At 45.6% G+C, this 24,060-nt stretch overlaps 1 protein-coding gene across 1 annotated transcript in view; it reads left to right on the top strand.

Annotated features, from left to right (window-relative positions):
* Nucleotides 1-23,769, top strand: part of LOC135511919 (heparan sulfate glucosamine 3-O-sulfotransferase 3A1-like) — a 77,740-nt gene extending 53,971 nt beyond the window's left edge. The window contains exon 2 of the mRNA XM_064933439.1: nucleotides 22,418-23,769. Coding sequence (XP_064789511.1) covers nucleotides 22,418-23,039 — 622 coding nt within the window. The 3' untranslated portion in view covers nucleotides 23,040-23,769. The remainder of the gene's footprint in view (nucleotides 1-22,417) is intronic.
* Nucleotides 23,770-24,060: the final 291 nt, after the last annotated feature.

Genomic DNA, 24,060 nt, shown 5'->3' with positions numbered 1-24,060 from the left:
GCTTGATCGGTGGTTAGGCTATTGGACTGGACACAAGTAGGCTACATGGACAAAAGTAGGCTACATGAAAAGTGCAACACTGTTAATATAACTGGGTGTTCATGTGGGTTTCCTGTGAATTTATATCAATCATGAATCTGCATTTCCTGGAAAATTCTCATCAACAAAAGAGTAATCAAATTAAGATCTGTATCAATCTGTTTCCCTTCACCAGTTATCTCAGCAGTTATTGCTGTCCAATATGGTGATATTTTATCTACATCCCATGAGTCTTTCTTGTATCTCTTCATGGCCCCACTTTATCAAAACCATGATGTTGTTGTTTTCCCAGAGGAATGACTAACAGAGGTCCTGTCCTTTTCCAGGAAGAGATGAGCCTCTTATCTAGTAATTGTGCCGCTCTCTAAAATTACTTCCTACACCTTACAATTCCCATGCATCACTCCAATCCCCCCACAGGGGAGTGAGTGATTCTATACAAAACCCTTGGAGTGTGGGGTCACATCACAGCCAGGGTCAGCCATTATCAATGGCGACCCTGGAGCAATTGTTGTTTCTCAAGGGCACATTGACAGATCTGTCACCTTCTCAGCCCTGGGATTCAAATTAGCTACCTTTCAGTTACTGGTCCAATGCTCTAACCACTGTACTATGATTTCCCATTGTAGCCAATTCTGTTACCGATTCTTAGGAAATTCTCTTACTGATTTGGTTACAGATTTTCGAGTTTTACCCACTTAATAATTCATAAACAAAATGTATGTCAGTAAAATCACTACAGCTAATCGATCTAACGGTCTAACTTCACTCGTTACTCTGTGAACTGTCAGTATCCTGTCAGGATACTAACGGAATTCCAAAGCACAAGGTAATGTTTCTTAAACTTACAGAAGGCAGAGAAAATTATTATACCAAATAAGTGTCGATATTAGTTGGCAAGGGTCTTTATTTCAACAGTGTGTTTTGATGTATTACTAATTCCTTTTAAGACTTTTTCTGGTGGAAGACCCCTTTTCCATCTGTTTGACCATAAATGAAAGCCTTTGCTTTTTCCTAATGTTTAAGATGGACAATGTGACCCACCACGTCGATTCGGTCTTATGTAGCAACATTTTAATTTTTTTTTTTTTTACATTGGATAAAATTAGAGAATCCGAGCAATTTGTTTTTATATCTTACACCGCAGTTGAGGAACAATGGCAAAGTAAGTATGCTTTGAAGGTGTATACTGTACAGTGAAATGGTTACTTGCATAGTAGAGTATTTTGTTTAGACATGTAGCAAGCTAGCTACCTAAACTATTAACCATGGTTGAAAATCTATATATGCATTCATTTCTCAAAAATATACACTCTTAGCTTTCATTTGACACCAAATGTGACTTTTTTTCACCTTTATTTAACCAGGTAGGCAAGTTGAGAACAAGTTCTCATTTACAACTGCGACCTGGCCAAGATAAAGCAAAGCAGTTCAACACATACAACAACACAGAGTTACACATGGAGCAAAACAAACATACAGTCAATAATACAGTATAAACAAGTCTATATACGATGTGAGCAAATGAGGTGAGATAAGGGAGGTAAAGGCAAAACAAAGTAAGTAAGTAAGTAAGTAAATACACTATAGCAAGTAAAACACTGGTGACCAGCGAGCTGAGATAAGGGGGGACTTTACCTAGCAGGGTCTTGTAGATGACATGGAGCCAGTGGGTTTGGCGACGAGTGTGAAGCGATGGCCAACCAACGAGAGCGTACAGGTCGCAACGGTGGGTAGTATATGGGGCTTTGGTGCCAAAAAGGATGGCACTGTGATAGACTGCATCCAATTTGTTGAGTAGGGTATTGGAGGCTATTTTTTAAATGACATTGCCGAAGTCAAGGATTGGTAGGATGCACAGTTTTACAAGGGTATGTTTGGCAGCATGAGTAGATGCTTTGTTGTGAAATAGGAAGCCAATTCTAGATTTAACTTTGGATTGTAGATGTTTGATGTGGGTCTGGAAGGAGAGTTTACAGTCTAACCAGACACCTAGGTATTTGTAGTTGTCCACGTATTCTAAGTCAGAGCCGTCCAGAGTAGTGATGTTAGACAGGCGGGCAGGTGCAGGCAGTGATTGGTTGAAGAGCATGCATTTAGTTTTTATTTTTATTTTTTTGCATTTAGGCTACGAAAGGAGTGTTATATGGCATTGAAGCTTGCCTGGAGGGTTGTTAACACAGTGTCCAAAGAAGGGCCAGAATTATACATAATGGTGTCGTCACCTGACTCACCAGCAGCAAGAGCGACATCATTGATGTATACAGAGAAGAGAGTCGGTCCAAGAATTGAGCCCTGCGGCACCCCCATAGAGACTGCCAGAGGTCCGGACAACAGACCCTCCGATTTGACACTGAACTTTATCAGAGAAGTAGTTGGTGAACCAGGCGAGGCAATCATTTGAGAAACCAAGGCTGTCGAGTCTGCCGATGAGGGTGTGGTGATTGACAGAGTCGAAAGCCTTGGCCAGATCAATGAATACGGCTGCACGGTATTGTTTCTTATCAATGGAAGTTAAGATATTGTTTAGGACCTTGATATGCACCCATGACCAGCTCTGAAACCAGATTGCATAGCAGAGAGGGTATGGTGAGATTTGAAATGGTCGGTAATCTGTTTGTTGACTTAGCTTTCGAAGACCTTAGAAAGGCAGGGTAGGATAGATACAGGTCTGTAGCAGTTTGGGTCAATGGTGTCCCCCCCTTTGAAGAGGGGGATGACCACAGCTGCTTTCCAATCTTTGGGAATCTCAGACGACACAAAAGAGAGGTTGAACAGGTTAGTAATAGGGGTGGCAACAATTTTGGTAGATCATTTCAGAAAGAAAGGGTCCAGATTGTGTAGCCCGGGTGATTTGTAGGAGTCCAGATTTTGCAGCACTTTCAGAACATCAGCTGACTGGATTTGGGAGAAGGAGAAATGGGGAAGGCTTGGGCGAGTTGCTGTGGGGGGTGCAGTGCTGTTGACTTGGGTAGGGGTAGCCAGGTGGAAAGCATGGCCAGCCTTAGAAAAATGCTTTTTGAACTTCTCAATTATAGTGGATTTATCAGTGGTGACAGTGTTTCCTGTCTTCAGTGCAGTGGGCAGCTGGGAGGAGGTGTTCTTATTCTCCATGGACTTTACAGTGTCCCAGAACATTTTTGAGTTAGTGTTGCAGGAAGCAAATTTCTGCTTGAAAAAGCTAGCCTTGGCTGTGTATATTGGTTTCTAGCTTCCCTGAAAAGTTGCATATCACGGGGGCTGTTCGATGCTAATGCAGAACGCCATAGGATGTTTTTGTGTTGGATAAGGGCAGTCAGGTCGGGGGAGAACCAAGGGCTATATCTGTTCCTGGTTCTAAATTTCTTGAATGGGGCATGCTTATTTAAGATGGTTAGGAATGCATTTTAAAAAAACAGGCATCCTCTACTGAGAGGATGAGATCAATATCCCTCAGGATACCCCGGCCAGGTCGATTAGAAATACCCCGGCCAGGTCGATTAGAAAGGCCTGCTCGCTGAAGTGTTTCAGGGAGCGTTTGACAGTGATGAGTGGAGGTCGTTTGACCGCTGACCCGTTACGGATGCAGGCAATGAGTGAGCGATCACTGCAGGCAGCAGTGATCGCTGAGATCTTGGTTGAAGACAGCAGAGGTATATTTAGAGGGCAAGTTGGTAAGGATGATATCTATGAGGGTACCCGTGTTTACGGCTTTGGGGAGGTGCCTGGTAGGCTCATTGATAATTTGTGTGAGATTGAGGGCATCAAGCTTAGATTGTAGGATGGCTGGGGTGTTAAGCATGTTCCAGTTTAGGTCGCCTAGCAGGACGAGCTCTGAAGATAGATGGTGGGCAATCAGTTAACATATGGTGTGCAGAGCACAGCTGGGGGCAGAGGGTGGTCAATAGCATGCGTCAGCAGTGAGAGACATGTTTTTAGAGAAGTGGATTTTTAAAAGTAGAAGTTCAAATTGTTTGGGTACAGACCTGGATAGTAGGACAGAACTCTGCAGGCTATCTTTGCAGTAGATTGCAACACCGCCCCCTTTGGCATTTCTATCTTGTCGGAAAATGTTGTAGTTAGGGATGAACATTTCAGAATTTTTTAAGCCAGGATTCAGACACAGCTAGAACATCCGTGTTGCCAGAGTGTGCTAAAGCAGTGAATGAAACAAATTTATGGAGGAGGCTTCTAATGTTAACATGCATGAAACCAAGGCTATTACAGTTACAGAAGTCATCAAAAGAGAGCGCTGGGGAATAGGAGTGGAGCTAGGCACTGCAGGGCCTGGATTCACCTCTACATAGCTTCAAGTTATAACGTACAGACAAAGGTATGGTAGGATGTGAATACAGTGGGGGTAAACCTAGGTATTGAGTGATGATGAGAGAGATATTGTCTCTAGAAACATCATTGAAACCAGGAGATGTCATCGCATGTGTGGGTGGTGGAACTAATAGGTTGGATAAGGTATAGTGAGCAGGACTAGAGGCTCTACAGTGAAATAAGGAGAATGGAGATCGGAGAGAGATGTTGGTGAGGTGTATTCTGCAGGGCACTTGCCCTGAAGAGCGTGTCATCAGTCCGGTGCCACCTGTGCCGGCTCCACGCATCAGGCCTCCAGAGTGCCTCCCGAGCCCGGTACGTCCTGTGCCGGCTCCCTGCACTCGTCCACCAGTGTGTGTCCAGCGACGGTCAACGGCCCAGAGCTTCCAGCGACGGTCCACAGCCCGGAGCTTCCTGCGCCAGTGCCCAGTCCAGGCACGGTGTCCAGTCCCGTTCCATGGCCGGAGCCTTCCTCTGTGCCGGTGCCCAGTCCGGGCACGGCGTTCAGCTCGGCTCCATGGCCGGATCCGTGGTCTGGGCGGGTGCTAAGACACGCACCGGAGCCACCACCAACACTAGTCACCCCCCTTAACCCTCCCCATCTGGTTTCAGGATTTGCGTCCGGAGTTTGCACCTTTGCGGAGGGGGGGGGATACTGTTACGCCCTGACCATAGAGAGGCCTTGGGGGTCTCTATGGTGCTTTAGGTCAGGCGTGACTCGGGTGTTGTAGTCGTTATATTTCTATGTTGGTGTTTTAGTATGGTTCTCAATTAGAGGCAGCTGATTATCGTTGTCTCTAATTGGGGATCATACTTAAGATGTCCTTTGTTCCCACCTCTTTTGTGGGATATAGTTTGTGTTCGTGTTTTGTGCACTACGGCTTTCAAGTTCGTGTTATGTTTAGTGTTTTTGTAGTTTCACGGTGTAATAAAGTATGTGGAACTCAACTCACGCTGCGCCTTGGTCTGTTCCTATCGTCGAACGTGACAAATACGTTGTTAAACATAATATAGACTGTGTATATCAAAGATCCAGAGTGGGATCGCTGCTACTTTTAGAGTTATGATCCAATGTATATGCATTACTAACAGAGTGAATGTGAAAATGGATTCAAAATGGTCACCCTGGTGATTTGCAAGATGTGCAATGCTAGAACTAAAAGGAGGGCTGTGATCGGTTACATTGCCTACTGTGCCAATTTCTATGTATAGATTTTACAACTGGTGGAGCGTTGATATTCCTGAGAATAATATTACAGTTTATATGTTTCAATATTCATCCATCAAAGAAAATAGTTTTATTGAACTCTCAATAGTACTCAAATTATAGAGCCACGCTTCATATGACACCACCAACAGGTGAAACACTATGGAGTATTAAAGTAGCTTCAGATGAAACACTATGGTGTATTAAAGTAACTACAGATGAAACACTATGGAGTATTAAACATCACATTATTTCTCAATTATGCTTTAAGATATACAGTATGCCGGGGTGACGGGGTAGCCTAGTGGTTAGAGCATTGGACTAGAAACTGGAAGTTTGCAAGTTCAAACCCCCAAGCTGAAAAGGTACAATTATGTAGTTCAGCCCCTGAACAGGCAGTTAACCCACTGTTCCTCAGCCGTCATGTTCTTAACTGACTTGCCTAGAGGTAAAATAAAAAATAATTTAAATTAGTATGTCAGTCTAAAGGATTATTTATGGATTTTTTTTTCATACTAGTTAGAAATGGAATCACTCATGTGTTTGTAGGTCATTTTTTTGTACAATGTTTTCTTCCAAGTGCCAGTCAATTAGACTGGTAGCCTAGCGGTTAGTGTTGGGCCAGTAACTGAAAGGTTGCGAGATTGAATCCCCAAGCTAACAAGATAAAACATATGTCGTTCTGCCCCTGAATAAGGCAGTTAACCCACTGTTCCTAGGCCTTCATTGTAAATAACAATGTGTTCTTAACTGACTTGCAGAGTTAAATAATAGTTCAATAAATTAAAAAATAAAATTAAAAATTGCATGAGAAAGACATTTCAAATTGGCAATATAAGGATCGTATCTGGTATAGCTGAGCAAACCATAATCCTTAAACTTTGGATCATAACTCTAAAAGTAGCAGAGATCCAACTCTGGATCTTTGATACACCCGTAGAGTATATTATGTTCAACAATATATTAAAGGGATACCTTGGGATTTTGGCAATGAAGCCCATTCACGGTGTGTCACAGCTGACAGGGGCACAAGGAGTGACACTAAATCCAAATGAAGAGCAGGATTTGGGGTTATGCTCACACCTGTAATCCCCTGACCCATACCACCATGATAAACGGATGGATCTCTCACCATCGGAGCTCTTGGACTACCATTGCCCAGTACCATAGCTTATCCACCAACTATGAGCGCAGCTATATCTAAATAACCGTGACCTGGAATGAAAAGAAGATGCATTTAGTTTCATAGCTAGCTCACTTGTCCTTTTATTATGTCACTCATTGGATTTCACAGTTGGAATCCCTGATGTTTAGCTGAAATCATAAGAGGTTGTAGAAAACAGTTGTTTCTCCCACCATAGCATACTACTGTACTCCCCTCTCAAATTACACTTCCTATGCCAGCCCGGCCCACTTCCAGTGCCTGGGGCATTTGCTGCCCCCAGGGTCAGTTGAGGTGCTACACTGTTACCAGAGAGGTTGACAGAGCTGTAAAGCAGTAGGTCCAGCAGAACAGGCGCAGGCGGACATACCACCACACACAGCAGTCATTACTCTAAATCACTGACCCACCTTCCTCTCCCCAGCTCCATCCTCCTCATGACTTCAGCTAGAAAGTAGTGACCTGGAAAATGTCTGCTGAGCAGAGCTATTCTCTCCCTTTCCTTCCCTCCCTTGCAAACAGCAGAAATATTGAGACACTTACCAGATGATTATCTGGTCACAACACCGGCCATGGCGGCCTTGTGGAAAACACTCTGGGAGTGGATGAGTGGATGTACAGTATGCTTCACACTGGAATAGAAGAAGGAATCAAAGGCTTCTACATGGGGACAATTGGACCGGGATGGCTCTTAGTGCCTGTTCCACGAGCCTTTTGGCCTCTATAGCTCAATTGAGAGACATGTACAGATGTAGGATCTTAATATGACCTGTATTGTTACAGCAAAAATAATCCTACAAGATTTGAACATTTATTCCATAATGTTGCTGGATTAGTGGTTAGGCTATTAGCTGGTCAAAATGAGGCTAAATGAAAAGTGGAGTACAGTTAATTTAACTGTGTATTAGTGCAGTTTTTCATTTAATGATCAAATTAAGATCCTGCATTGGTAGACGTAAATGAGGGATCCCCTTCTTTGCAGGTCATCAGACACTCATTAATTGGTCCAGACATTAGACCCAGTCCAACCCCACACCCAGCCCAAGACTCAGACCTAGACTCAGCCACCATCCAAACCCAGCCCCAGTCCAACCCAAAACCCAGTCCAACCCCAGACCCAATCCAACCCCAGTCCAACTCCAGACCCAGTCCAACTCCAGACCCAGTCCAACCCCAGACCCAGTCCAACTCCAGACCCAGTCCAACCCCAGACCCAGTCCAACCTCAGACCCAGTCCAACCCCAGACCCAGTCCAACCCCAGTCCAACTCCAGACCCAGTCCAACTCCAGACCCAGTCCAACCTCAGACCCAGTCCAACCCCAGAACCAGTCAAACCCCAGCCCCAGTCCAACCCCAGACCCAATCCAGACCCAGTCCAACTCCAGACCCAGTCTAACCCTAGACCCAGTCCAACTCCAGCCCTAGTCTAACACCAGACCCAGTCCAACCTCAGACCCAGTCCAACCCCAGACCCAGTCCAACCACAGAACCAGCCCCCGTCCAACCCCAGCCCCAGTCCAACCCCATCCCCAGTCCAACCGCAGACCCAGCCCCAGTCCAACCCCATCCCCAGTCCAACCGCAGACCCAGTCCAATCCCAGACCCAGTCTAACCAGAGACCCAGTCCAACCCCAGCCCCAGTCAAACCCCAGACCCTTTCTGATTGATCTGTGAGTAAAGCAGGAGGGATTTGTTTACTTGCTAGTTTTGTTTTGTTTGATATATATTTGTTTCCGATCATAATCTGTGCTATACCTCAATATGTACTCTATGTAGCCTGAAAAATGGTATGTAGTGGGAGGGAGGGAATGAGAATGAAGAGGAAGATGAGGAGTAGGATGAGGGGGAATGAGTATTGGTACTGTATATATTTGTATTTATTGGGGATCCCCCATCATACAGTACCACTACCCACTCTTCCTCCTCCTCCTCCTTTTTACCACTACACATATATAGGCTGCATGGGTTTTGTAAGCGAAGTAACATGGGATGGAGGGAGGGAGGCGGAAACTAAAGCCGTGATGCATCAGACCATTTGTGCCAAAGTACTCCTTTTATAGACAACCTTACAAAGGACTCATTGACTGATCTCCTCTAGCATTACCTTGTCCTTCAGAATGTGTTCAAACAGGGAAAAGAGTAACCTCCAATGAGTTTTGACAGTTAACATTGCCGAGTTAGTAGAACCATATGAGCGTATTCTCTCAGAGTACAATTTAGGCCGTGTTCTGTCTCACATACTTTCTCCCTAAAAATTACATTGTTTATTTGTTTGTGCTCTCAAAAGTTTCCCACTCAACCTGTCATTTTCATTTTCTAATGAAAATGTGACACCATAAATCGTCCATTCACTTTCCACTTTCCGCCATTTCTTTAAGTTAGTTCCAGAATCAAAATGTTAATATAAACCATGCTTACACTTACATACTGTATATCCTTACTCCATTCTGCTCCGTTGTTTTATGAGTTGACGCCTGCTGTCTGTGTTCCATGCATTAGTGTGTATGGGGAGTCATATTTTAGCAGTGCACAGAAGACATCAAAGCAGGTCTGTGGAGATGCAGTAAATCTCAGGCACTTGGAAGGTACCTCGTTCATTACATCACCTACGCTGCCAATAAAGTTTAATTAGACTGCTTGTGGTTCCTGTTGGAATTGAAATAAATGCTCTTGTGTTGCCTGCATGAACAAAAGCCACTCTCTTTTCTCTTCCCTGTATAGTCATCCCAGACCTGTGAATGAATCTATCATGGATCAACTTCAAACTCTCTCCCCACTCAATCCCCAGTCTTTATTCCTTGGGAAGACAGTTAGAGATGATTTTCTTTCTTTAGCATTGCAGAGTTTATTCAAACTACAAATCCTCCATATGCTGAATTATGCATGGGAACCAAACATCTGGAAAGTTCTGCTTTGTAGAAGAAGACCATGGTTATGGTTATTATTATATTACTATAATGGTTATGGTTATTATTGTGGTTATTATTATATTACTATAATGGTTATGGTTGTTATTATTATGGTTATTGTTATATTACTATAATGGTTATGGTTATTAATATATTACCATAAAGGTGATGGTTATTATTGTGTTTATTATGGCATTACTGTAATGGTTATGGTTAATATTATGGTTAATATTATATTACTATAATTGTTATGGTTATTAATATATTACTATATTGGTTATGGTTATAAGTAGCCTAGGTGGCAGGGTAGCCTAGTGGTTAGAGCGTTAGACTAGTAACCAAAAGGTTGCAAGTTCAAATCCCCAAGATGACAAGGTACAAATCTGTTGTTCTGCCCCTGAACAGGCAGTTAACCCACTTTTCCAAAGCCTTCATTGAAAATAAGAATTTGTTCTTAACTGACTTGCCTAGTAAAATAATAAAAATGTGTATTACTATAATGGTTACAGTTATACTTATGTGTATTACTATAATGGTTACAGTTATACTTATGTGTATTATTATATTACTATAATGGTTACAGTTATACTTATGTGTATTATTATATTACTATAATGGTTACAGTTATACTTATGTGTATTATTATATTACTATAATGGTTACAGTTATACTTATGTGTATTATTATATTACTATAATGGGTATGGTTATAATTATGTGTATTATTATATTACTATAATGGTTATGGTTATTATTATTATGTGTATTATTATATTGCAATTATGGTAATTGTGATGTTTGTTATTATATTACTATAATGGCTATTGTTATTATATTACTGTAATGTTACGGTTATTATTATGTTCTTAATTGTATTATACTTTAATGGTTATGAATATTATTATGTTTATTAATACATTACTATTATGGTTATGGCTACCAGGTGGCCTGCTCACATTCCTGATACTATTCTGATACTATCCTTATACTTCCTAACACTATTCTGATTATTTTCTGATACGGTCTGGATAATATCCTAATACTACAGTGATACTATCCTCATACTATTCTGATACTAACCCGATACTATCTGTTAAGGCGTTCTTCGTTTGTCGAAAGAGAGTCGGACCGAAATGCAGCGTGTTGGTTACTCATGTTTTTAATAGACAAATGACGATACATGAAATAACAAAAACAACAAACGGAACGTGAAAAACCTATACAGCCTGTCTGGTGAACACTAACACAGAGACAGGAACAATCACCCACGAAATACAAAGTGAAACCCAGGCTACCTAAATACGGTTCCCAATCAGAGACAACGAGAATCACCTGACTCTGATTGAGAACCGCCTCAGGCAGCCAAACCTATGCAACACACACCCCTAATCAGCCACAATCCCAATAACTAAAAATCCCACTAAGAATTACAACAAACAATAAACCCATGTCACACCCTGGCCTGACCAACTAATTAACTAAAACACAAAATACTAAGACCAAGGCGTGACAGAACCCCCCCCCCCCTAAGGTGCGGACTCCCGAACGCACCTCAAAACCATAGGGAGGGTCCGGGTGGGCGTCTGTCCATGGTGGCGGTTCCGGTTCGGGACGTGGACCCCACTCCATAAATGTCATAGTTCCTCCCCTTCGCGTCCTGGGATGATCCACCCTCGCCGCCGACCATGGCCGAATAGTCCTCACCCAGAACCCCACTGAACTGAGGAGCAGCTCGTGACTGAGGGGCAGCTCGGGACTGAGGCAGCTCGGGACTGAGGGGCAGCTCGGGACTGAGGGGCAGCTCGGGACTGAGGGGCAGCTCGGGACTGAGGGGCAGCCCGGGACTGAGGGGCAGCTCGGGACTGAGGGGCAGCTCGGGACTGAGGGGCAGCTCGGGACTGAGGGGCAGCCCGGGACTGAGGGGCAGCTCGGGACTGAGGGGCAGCACGGGACTGAGGGGCAGCCCAGTACTGAGAGGAAGCCCAGTACTGAGAGGAAGCCCAGTACTGAGAAGAAGCCCAGTACTGAGATGAAGCCCAGCCAGGCAGTTGAATCCGGCAGATCCTGGTTGACTGGCGGATCCTGGATGACTATCAGATCTGGCAGATCCTGGCTGACTGGCGGATCCTGGCTGACTGGCGGATCCTGGCGTACTGGCGGATCCTGGCTGACTGCCGGATCCTGGATGACTGGCAGATCCTGGCCGACTGGTGGATCCTGGCTGACTAGCAGATCTGGCAGATCCTGGCTGACTGGCGGATCCTGGCTGACTGGCGGATACTGGCTGACTGGCGGATCCTGGCTGACTGGCAGATCCTGGCCGACTGGCGGATCCTGGCTGACTAGCAGATCTGGCAGATCCTGGCTGACTGGCGGATCCTGGCTGACTGGCGGATCTAGAAGAGTCTGGTTGACTGGCAGATCTGGAAGAGTCTGGTTGACTGGCAGATCTGGAAGAGTCTGCCTGAATAGCAGATCTGGAAGAGTCTGGCTGACTGGCAGATCTGGAAGAGTCTGGCTGACTGGCAGATCTGGAAGAGTCTAGCTGACTGGCAGATCTGGAAGAGTCTGGCTGACTGGCAGATCTGGAAGAGTCTGGCTGACTGGCAGATCTGGAAGAGTCTGGCTGACTGGCAGATCTGGCAGCTTCATGCTGACTGACGACTCTGGCTGCTCCATGCTGACTGGTGGCTCTGGCTGCTCCATGCTGACTGGCGGCTCTGGCTGCTCCATGCAGATTGACAGCTCTGGCGGCTTCTTGCAGACTGACAGCTCTGACTGTTCCATGCAGACTAACAGCTTTGGCAGCTCCTTGCCGACTGGCAGCTTCTTGCAGACTGGCAGCTTCTTGCAGACTGGCAACTCCATGCAGACTGGCAACTCCATGCAGACTGGCAACTCTGTCTGCTCCAAGCAGACTGACATCTCTGGCTGCCCCATGCAGACTGGCAGCTCTAGCTGCTCCATGCAGACTGGCAACTCTGGCTGCTCCATGCAGACTGGCAGCTCTGGCTGCTCCATGCAGACTGGCAACTCTGGCTGCTCCATGCAGACTGGCAGCTCTGGCTGCTCCATGCAGACTGACAGCTCTGGCTGCTCCATGCAGACTGGCATCTCTAGCTGCTCCATACAGACTGGCAGCTCTAGCTGCTCCAAGCAGACTGACAGCTCCGGCTGCCCCATGCAGACTGGCAGGTCTAGCTGCTCCATGCAGACTGGCAACTCTGGCTGCTCCATGCAGACTGGCAGCTCTGGCTGCTCCATACAGGCAGGAGGCTCTGGCAGCGCTGTAGAGGAGGAAGGCTCAAGAAACGCTGAACAGGCGGGAGGCTCCGACAGTGCAGGAGAGGGAGAAAGCGCTGGCTGCGCTGAACAGGCGAGGCGCACTGAAGGCCTGATGCGTGGTGCTGGCACTGGTGGTATTGGGCCGAGGACACGCACATGAAGCCTAGTGCGGGGAGCTGCTACCGGAGGGCTGGGGTGTGGAGGTGGTACTTGATAGAGGACACGCACAGGAAGCCTGGTGCGGGGAGCTACCATCGGAGGACTGGTGTGTGAAGGTGGCACAGGATGGACTGGACCGTGAAGGTGTACTGGAGAGCCTGAGAGCAGGACTGGCACAGGACGTGCAAGGCTAGGTAGGTACACAGGAGGCCTAGTGCGTGAGGCTGGCACATTTTTCACCAGCCGACTAACACGCACCTCAGGACTAGTATGGAGCGCTGACCCAGGTGCCATTAAATCCCCGACACGCTCCGTCGGACGAACATTGTACCTAAAGCAACAAACTAGCAACTCCCTCATTACTTTCTCCTCCAATTTCCCCATTAACTCCTTCACAGTCTCTGCTTCGCTCACCTCCAACACCGGTTCTGGTCTCCTCCTTGGCTCTTCACGATAAACAGGGAGAGTTGGCTCAGGTCTGTCTCCTGACTCAGCCACTCCCCCTCTGAGCCCCCCCCCAATACATTTTTGGGGCTTCGCTCTGCGCCGCCGTGTCTTTCTTTTCGACTCCATTCTCCTATAGCCCTCTTCGCACTGCTCCAGCGAATCCCAGGCGGGCTCCGGCACTCTCTCTGGGTCGGCCGCCCACCTGTCTATTTCTTCCCACGTCGTATAGTCCATACTGTACTCATCTTTGGGGTGCTCCTGTTTCCTCTTCTCCTGCTGCACCTTTGGGCGGCTACACTCCCCTGGTTTAGCCCAGGGTCCTCTCCCGTCAAGGATTTCCTCCCATGTCCAGAAATCCTTAATACCCAGCTCCACTTTGGGCTGCTCCTGCCTGTTGACACGCTGCTCGGTCCGTGTGTGGTGGGTGATTCTGTTAAGGCGTTCTTCGTTTGTCGAAAGAGAGTCGGACCGAAATGCAGCGTGTTGGTTACTCATGTTTTTAATAGACAAATGACGATACATGAAATAACAAAAACAACAAATGGAACGTGAAAAACCTATACAGCCTGTCTGGTGAACACTAACACAGAGACAGGAACAATCACCCACGAAATACAAAGTGAAACCCAGGCTACCTAAATACGGTTCCCAATCAGAGAAAACGAGAATCACCTGTCTCTGATTGAGAACCGCCTCAGGCAGCCAAACCTATGCAACACACACCCCTAATCAGCCACAATCCCAATAACTAAAAAACCCCACTAAGAATTACTACAAACAATAAACCCATGTCACACCCTGGCCTGACCAACTAATTAACGAAAACACAAAATACTAAGACCAAGGCGTGACACTATCCTGATACTCTTCTGATACTGTCCTGACACTGTCCTGACACTATCCTGATACTATCATGAGAGTACGCTGATACTATCATGATACTATCATGATACTATTCTGACACTATCCTGATACTATCCTAAAACAATTTTGATTGTATCCTGATACTATTCTGAAACTATCTTGATACTTTTCTGATAATATCCTTATACTATCCCAATACTATCATGTTTATATTCTGATACTATCCTGATACTATCTTGAAACTATCTTGATACTATTCTGATAGTATCACTTGGGAGGAAATACTGGCTGGAAGAGATCGCCTCCCATGGGAACAGGTGGAGGCACTTAGGAGGCAGCTGGAGAGAGGAGCCGGCGATACGAGGGAACACGGTTGGCAAGGAAGCCTGAGAGTCAGCCCCAAAAATGTATTGGGAGGAGGCACACAGGGAGTATGGCGACGCCAGGTGGGAGACCTGCGCCAACTTCCTGTGCTTACCGGGGGGCTAGAGAGACCGGGCAGGCGCCGTGTTATGCTGTGGAGCGCACGGTGTCTCCAGTGATGGGTGCATAGCCCGGTGCGGTACATACCAGCTCCTCGTATTGGCCGGGCTAGAGTAAGCATCGAGCCAAGTGTCATGAAGCCGGCTCTTCGCATCCGGTCTCCAGTGTGTCTCCTTGGGCCGGCTTACATGGCACCAGCCTTGCGCACGGTGTCCCCGGGTAGCCTGCATAGCCCAGTGCGGACTATTCCACCTCGCCGCACTGGCAGGGTGACCAGGAGCATTCAACCGGGTAAGGTTGGGCAGACTCGGTGCTCAAGAGCTCCAGTGCGCCTGCACGGTCCGGTCTATCCAGTACCACCTCCACGCACCAGCCCTCTGGTGGCAGCTCCCCGCACCAGGCTTCCTGTGCGTGTCCTCGGCCCAGTATCACCAGTGCCAGCACCACGCACCAGGCCTATAGTGCGCTTCGCCTGTCCGGCGCTGCCAGAGCTCCCGCCCCTCAGTCCAGAGGCGCCAGAGCCCCTCTTTCCAGAGGTGCCAGAGCCCCTCATTCCAGAGGCGCCAGAGCTTCTCAGTCCAGCGCTGCCAGAGCTTTCCTCTCCAGCGTTGCCGGAGCTTCCCGTCTGCACAGCGCCATCAGAGTCGCCAGTCTGCCCAGCGCCGCCTGAGCTACCCATCTGCCCAGCGCCATCAGAGTCGACAGTCTGCCCAGCGCCGCCTTAGCCACCCGTCTGCCCAGCGCCGCCAGTGCCGCCAGCCTGCCCAGAGCCGCCAGTGCTGCCAGTCAGCAAGGAGCCGCCAGTGCCGCCAGTCAGTCAGTAGCTGCCAGTGCCGCCAGTCAGCCAGGAGCCGCCAGTGCCGCCAGTCAGCCAGGAGCCGCCAGTGCCGTCAGTCAGCCAGGATCCGCCAGAGCCGCCAGTCAGCCAGGATCCGCCATTCAGCCAGGATCCACCAGAACTGCCAGTCAGCCAGGATCTGCCAGAACTGCCAGTCAGCCAGGATCTGCCAGAACTGCCAGTCGGCCAGGATCTGCCAGAACCACCAGCCAACCAGGATCTGCCAGATCCATCAACCTGCCTGAGCTTCCTCTCAGTCCTGAGCTCCACCTCAGTCCTGAGCTTCTCCTCAGTCCTGAGCTTCCTCTCAGTCCCGAGCTGCCCCTCATTCCAGTGGGGCCCATTGTTAGGGTTCCTAGGCCAAGGATAGCGGCGAGGGTCGCCAGGACGTGAGCTGGGTGGGCATTCTATGTTTGGCCTGATATGGTTCTCAATCAGAGGCAGGTGTTAGTCATTGTCTCTGATTGGGAACCATATTTAGGTAGCCTGTTTTGTGTTGGGTTTTGTGGGTGATTGTTCCTGTCTTTGTGTTTGTGGCACCAGATAGGACTGTTTGGGTTTTTTCACGTTTCTTGTTTTGTAAATTGTTGTATTTTCATCTTTATTAAAGATGTACAAAACTAACCATGCTGCATTTTGGTCCGCCTCTCTTTCACCAGAAGAAAACCGTTACAGATATTAACCCGAAACTATCCCGATACTCTTCTGATTTTATCCTGATACTATCCTGATACTATTATCATACTTTCCTGATACTATCATAATAGTATCACAATACTTTCCTGACACTGTTCTGATTCTGTCCTGATACTCTCCTGATAGTAGCATGATACTATCCTGATACTATCCTGATACTATCTTTATACTATCCTGATATTATTCTCATACTGTCCTTATGCTATCATGATGCTATCCTGATACTATCTTTATACTATTCTGATACTATCCTGATACTTTTCTAATACTTTCCTGATACTTTCATTAAACTATCCCAAATATGTCCTGATACTGATCTGATTTTGTCCTGATACTGTTCTGATACTCTCCTGATACTATCATGCTACTATACTCATACTATTCTGATACTAGCCCAATACTATCCTGATACTATCCTGATACTGTTCTGATACTCTCCTGATACTATTATGCTACTATACTCATACTATTCTGATACTAGCCCAATACTATCCTGATACTATCCTGATACTATCTTGATACTATCCTGATACTGTTCTGATACTATCCTGATAGTCTCCTGATACAATCCTGATACTGTCCTGATACTTTTCTGATTCTGTTCTTGCTGTAATCAGGTTGCATTAACCTCAGTGGATGGATTCCAAACTGCACCCTATTTCCTTTATTGTGCACTGTGCACTACTGTGCACTAGGGCCCATAGGGCTCAGTGTGCCATTTGCAACACAACTTCAAACCTCAAATAACCACAGTCCCATTCCTGTACTCTGCACTTCCTTCAGTACCCCACTTTCCCAAACCTAGTTTTCCAGAAATCCTGATTGGAATATTATTGGAATCAGTAGGGAATAAGCAGAAAATCTTAATTCATCCAAACAGGATATCTGGAAAACCCTGGAATTTTGAGAAAGTTACCAGAATGTTGTAACTCTGCACTGCACATAGGAGAGCAGACCACGGAGGTGATGGGGCAAATAAATTCAGGCGGAAACATAGATATTGAAACAAACTATTCCAAAAATTTGTCTGCAATGCAGCATGTAATAGAGCATGCTGGGAAAAATGATAATGATGGGTGTGATGATGGGTGTGGTTTTGATTCAAAGTGATGTGTATTTGTTTTAGGCCCCAGTATTAAGGTAAAACTAGGCCCTCAAAATAATATTCCTTGCGAAATATGTCCGGTATTATGTTAAATACTGTAAACATATTTTTTACAATAATATATTCGCTTAGGATCTCACTTGGTGAAGATCATAAGACCAAAAATGAGTGCAACAACCTTGTCTCTGTGTTCCTCTCCTTGTTCGGGCATTGTTCGGCGGTCGACGTCACCGGTCTTCTAGCCATCACCAATCCACCTTTAATTTTCCATTTGTTTTGTCTTGTCTTCCTGCACACCTGGTTTTCATCTCCTACTAATTAACGTGTATTTAGCCCTCTGTTCCCTCCATGTCTGTGTGGGGTATTGTTTATTGTCAGAGTTGGTACGCTTCTAGCTGGTTTGCGACAGGTTTTGTTTTATACCCGTGCTTTGTGGCAGCCAGTACTTTGTACTAATTGTTTTGTACTTTGGGCTGCCTTACTTGTTCTTTGGGAATTTATTTTGTCACGCGGTTGTGTTCTGTATGATGATTGCCTAAGTAAAGTGCTTTGTCCATTCATCTCTGCTCTCCCTGTCCCTGACTTCCATGCACCAGCTACACCCACCATTGACACTATGTCACTAACAAGTGCAGTCATGGGCAGTAACTGTTACAATAAACTTGAACGGCAAGACACTGTGAAATATTTTAATAAGGCTGTGGTTAATTTAACACTGTTCTGGTGTCTATATGGGTCCACAGACAACACTTTCAGTGTTGATTTAACACTCTCAGTGTATATATATATTTTTTTAAACTGGAGAACTAACTGTGTGTAGCTGTTCTGCCTCACCCTGTTCTTGTGACATGAGGTTGCCAGGTTAGAGTCACTCAGGAGGCTCAGGCTATTATACCTTGGAAGCATCTGCACCCTGAAGGGCAGGAGAGGCACATAAACCACGGAGGGACACTTCAAGGTGAAAGCTCTCTGTGTATCACACAGGTGGTTTGTGGCACCTTATTTGGGGAGGACGGGTCTGATATACTTCATGGTGTCCATGTGTTTGATACAGTTCCATTCACTCCATTCCAGACTTCCAGTCCTCCCCTCAATAGCCTCCTGTGGTGGATAAATCTTTGGCGAACATAAACTATTTTAAACACACTTAGGTGTCATATCGGAACCAAAAAAGTCACTGCCATAATTGAATGTGGTCATTTTTTGGGTGAAACCAAAACGTCTGTTTTCAGGCTGGATATGAACATTTATTCAAATATCTTGACTTTCCCAGCATCAATGCAAGAAGGAAATCTTGGAGAGAAGCATAAGGGCGGAGTGAAGTCATCCACTTCACAGTCTGACAGCTGGCATCTCTCAGATGCACTCTCACTCTGAGAAACACATCTCTCTAGTGGCATCTCAGATGCCTCATCTTCTTTAGCTGCATGGAGGTTAAACGGAGCATGATCTTTTACCTGCCTGTTTGTGAGACAGAAAAACGGTGCTTCCATCACAGTAACAAGTTTGGTGGCGGAGGATGGCTGTGTGGAGCCGAAAGCTATCTGCTGCTGTGTGTCGCTTTATAAAGGCCCTGAGATTCTAAAGATGAGTAGGCCTCACCCTCCTCCTCCCATCCTTTCTTCCTCCCCATTTTGACCAGCCAGGGGACCTGACAGAGGCTGAGCCCGCCTCCTTCCCCTAGCACAGCTCAGTAGTTCCGTCACGGACAGTAAAATGCATCTGCCATGGGAGCAGCGCAGGCAGGCCACTTTGTCAGCACACACACACACACATACATCCTGGTCTTTAAGCAGAGCCACACCAGCAGAGAGATAGAGAGAGCTAGGATGAATAATTGAAGTGTGCATTCTGCAGAGGCTCTAAATGGCTGGGAGAAGGAGACTTTAATGATTCATGGGCTGCTTTTATCTGCTTTGGTTCAGGTCACTGTCCTGAAGGCACTTGGGACAGCGGAGGAGAGGCGAGGGTGGAGGGGGAAGGGGAGACAGAGGAGAGAAGCTGGAAAGGTGGGGTGTCATGGCCAAATAGATTGTGTGAAAAATGGGCCCGCATAGATTAAGAATTATTGCCAAAGAAAACGTTAAAGCAAATATTAAGGCTGAGCGGCCTTCCCAGTTTAACTTTTTTGCTGTAAATATTTGAGGTGGGATTTATAGGTATTCTTTCATCACCAGGATTTATTTTCCCAGGCTTTGTCCCAAATGGCACCCTATTCCCTACACAGTACACTGGTTTTGACCAGAGGTCTAAAGTAGTGCACTATATAGAGAATAGGATGCCACTGTGGAAACAGCCCTTGAGTCCAACAGGACCACTGTTTCTGCAACTACTATGTCTCTGCTATGGTCTGTTCACTCATCTGCAGCTGTTTAGAAAGCGCTACGAGACATAGGGTTTCTCTTTTCCAAATCAAGTGTCCAATAAATGTGATATTAAAACTGATGAAAGAAAAACATCTCTAATCACAATATTATGCGGCCTGATACGAACACTTTTCATTTTTAATATCTACAGAATAACAAACAGAGAATATGTCCATGCAGCAATGAATCAAATTGTGGTTCTCAAATAGTCTATTTGATGACGTTCCAGATCCAGATTCAGATAAGCTTAGAAACATGTTGTTCCACTGCTGCGTGTCACGAACGAAGAATGAGTTTCTTTCTGCTGGGGAAAGGTTGTGAACGCTGTTGTTTTCTTCTAGTGGTACAGGGCATTCAGGGCCGGCTCCAAGCATAAGAGACAAAAGCTTTTTGGGGAACTCAGTTGGGGTCTCAACTTACTGTTGAGAGTAAGAATAGTAGAATACATCAGATGCAATTTAGAAATGTGGTTGGTTGTACATCATTCGGCAGGTTTTCCCTTGTTATGTCAGTCACACACAGTCACTCACTGACTAACAGACAAATTGTATTATTAAACATGTAAGGTAACAATGATAGTTAGTCTAGTCAGGTATCTAAACTTGTAGTAATCATGACCAAATATTGACCAGGCACCCACCTGCCCTGGGCCCTGACCTCCAGTGGGCCCCCATTGATGTTGTTAGTCATTCTCACTCAGATATCAGATTAACATGCCTAAATGTGTAGAACTGCAGGAAATTAGCTGAAAACTGCAATATATTACTTGTGATGCGCCCTGGTCAAAAGTAGTGAACTATATAATCAGGGAATAGGCTGCATAGGAAACACTACCGTAGAAAAGACATCGATCCCACGCACTACACAACTATCAATACGCTGATGCACTACACGCCTATCATTACTCTGATGCACTACACACCTATCAATACGCTGATGCACTACACAACTATCAATACTCTGATGCACTACACGCCTATCAATACTCTGATGCACTACACACCTATCAATACTCTGATGCACTACACGCCTATCAATACTCTGATGCACTACACGCCTATCAATACTCTGATGCACTACACGCCTATCAATACTCTGATGCACTACACGCCTATCAATACTCTGATGCACTACACACCTATCAATACGCTGATGCACTACACAACTATCAATACGCTGATGCACTACACGCCTATCAATACGCTGATGCACTACACGCCTATCAATACTCTGATGCACTACACGCCTATCAATACTCTGATGCACTACACACCTATCAATACTCTGATGCACTACACAACTATCAATATGCTGATGCACTACACGCCTATCAATACTCTGATGCACTACACCCCTATCAATACTCTGATGCACTACACACCTATCAATACGCTGATGCACTACACAACTATCAATACTCTGATGCACTACACGCCTATCAATACTCTGATGCACTACACACCTATCAATACTCCCACACACTACACAACTATCAATACTCTGATGCACTACACGCCTATCAATACTCTGATGCACTACACGCCTATCAATACTCTGATGCACTACACACCTATCAATACTCTGATGCACTACACGTCTATCAATACTCTGATGCACTACACACCTATCAATACTCTGATGCAATACACACCTATCAATACTCTGATGCACTACACACCTATCAATACTCTGATGCACTACACGCCTATCAATACTCTGATGCACTACACGCCTATCAATACTCTGATGCACTACACACCTATCAATACTCCCACACACTACACAACTATCAATACTCTGATGCACTACACGCATATCAATACTCTGATGCACTACACGCCTATCAATACTCTGATGCACTACACACCTATCAATACTCTGATGCACTACACGTCTATCAATACTCTGATGCACTACACACCTATCAATACTCTGATGCACTACACACCTATCAATACTCTGATGCACTACACACCTATCAATACTCTGATGCACTACACGCCTATCAATACTCTGATGCACTACACACCTATCAATACTCTGATGCACTACACACCTATCAATACTCCCACACACTACACAGCTATCAATACTCTGGGGCACTACACAACTATCAATACTCCCACACACTACACAGCTATCAATACTCTGGTGCACTACACAACTATCAATACTCTGGTGCACTACACAACTATCAATACTCCCACACACTACACAGCTATCAATACTCTGGTGCACTACACAACTATCAATACTCTGTTGCACTACACAACTATCAATATTCTCAGACGCACAATACAACTATCAACAAGTGTAGATGTGATACTGTACATTTGGCCCCGCTTTTCTGGCTGGTTTTAAAGCTTGCAGACTGTAGCTGCATGATAAAGAAAAGACAAATCCAATGAAAATAAAGTGTTAAATGTGTTTGTTTTGTGTTTTCTCAGTCTCACATGTTTGTTGTACATTGAGTTGTTCTTGTCAAAGTTTATACGTAGGTCTGACAGTCAGTCAATCATTGTCTTCTCAACGTATCCCTCTCCTCTCTTCAGAGAGCTTATGCCCAAGACCCTGGAGGGCCAGATCACCATGGAGAAGACCCCCAGCTACTTTGTGACCAGAGAGGCCCCGGCCCGGATCTCCGCCATGTCCCGGGACACCAAGCTGATCGTGGTGGTGAGGGACCCCATTACCAGGGCCATCTCTGACTACACACAGACACTGTCCAAGAACCCAAAAATTCCCACCTTCGAGAGCTTGACCTTCAAAAACAGGACTACGGGGCTCATCGACACGTCCTGGAGCGCCATCCAGATCGGCATCTATGCCAAGCACCTGGACAACTGGCTACAGTACTTCCCCATGGGCCAGATTCTGTTCGTGAGCGGGGAACGTCTGATCAGCGACCCGGCCGGAGAGCTGGGCAGGGTGCAGGACTTCCTGGGACTCAAGAGGATCATCACAGACAAACACTTCTACTTCAACCAGACCAAGGGCTTCTCCTGCCTCAAGAAGGCTGAGGGCAGCAGCAAGCCCCACTGCCTGGGCAAAACCAAAGGGCGGACCCACCCCAACATCCACCCAGAGGTGGTGCAGAGGCTACGGGACTTCTACAGGCCTTTCAACATGAAGTTCTACCAGATGACGGGACGCATGTTTGGTTGGGACGACTGATTTTGCCTTGGTGGATTTACATTTAGCAGATACTCATATTGAGTGACTTACAGGAGCAATTATAGTTAGGTGCCTTGCTCATCAGATTGTCCACCTAGTCGGCTCAGAGATTCGTACCAGTGATCTTTCAGTTACTGTCCCAACACTCTTAACCGCTAAGCTACCTGCCGCTCCAGAATACAGATGACCAGAGAACACAGATGACTGTTGACACTGCAGTATAACTGTGGGACAGCAACAACACTTAGCCGAGAGACAATATGTGTCTGTGATAGCGGGGAAAAGGTCTTATCTGCTCTTACTGGCAATTGAGATATTTAACGTGTTCACTGTGTTACTGTGTCTCAGAACCAATATCAGCTGAGGCTGGTAGAAGGAAATGGAGAGGGATTATCCCTTATAGAGCATGTTGTGGTTCTAATACGGAGATATACTGCATCTCTACCTCTCCCTGTAGTTCCTGTCAGAGGGATTTCTGTTTGGGAACCTTTCGGTGATGCAAAAGACAAATATTTTGTTACTGTATAGGAGGTTATATGAAATCAAAACATGTTGTTACTGTATAGGAGGTTATATGAAATCAAAACAGAGAGTCTTTGGATAAAATGCCTTGTCTGAGTGATTCTATACCATATTGTAAAGCAAACCCAGCTGCTTTTCAAAGAATTGTATTTTTCTAGAAACATTTTGAAAAGTTAAAACTACATTTAATTTAGTTAAGATGGTTTACACATGCGTAATATAATACACATGTTGATATGCTTTATGTTTTCTCTGCTTATAGAATGTTGTTTTATACTGTACACATTTTTTCTTGATCATGTTTATTAAGGTTATTCATTTGAATCTGTATATGCGATTCCCGGACTCTTTTCCTGCTGAGTTTGTAATTATAATCCTGCGAGGGTTTGTTATTCTGAGGGCAGTTTCCCCACGCTGAGTTAATGGAGTTGATTGAATTACAGTGTAGAGAGCGAGATAGCACTCAATGGAAGTGTCCAGTGGCACCCTATTCTCTATA

Source organism: Oncorhynchus masou, chromosome 24 (assembly GCF_036934945.1).
Source record: "Oncorhynchus masou masou isolate Uvic2021 chromosome 24, UVic_Omas_1.1, whole genome shotgun sequence".
NCBI lineage: Eukaryota > Metazoa > Chordata > Actinopteri > Salmoniformes > Salmonidae > Oncorhynchus > Oncorhynchus masou.
Note: the sequence above shows the minus strand (reverse complement) of the source record. Positions and strands in the feature narration are given on the sequence as shown.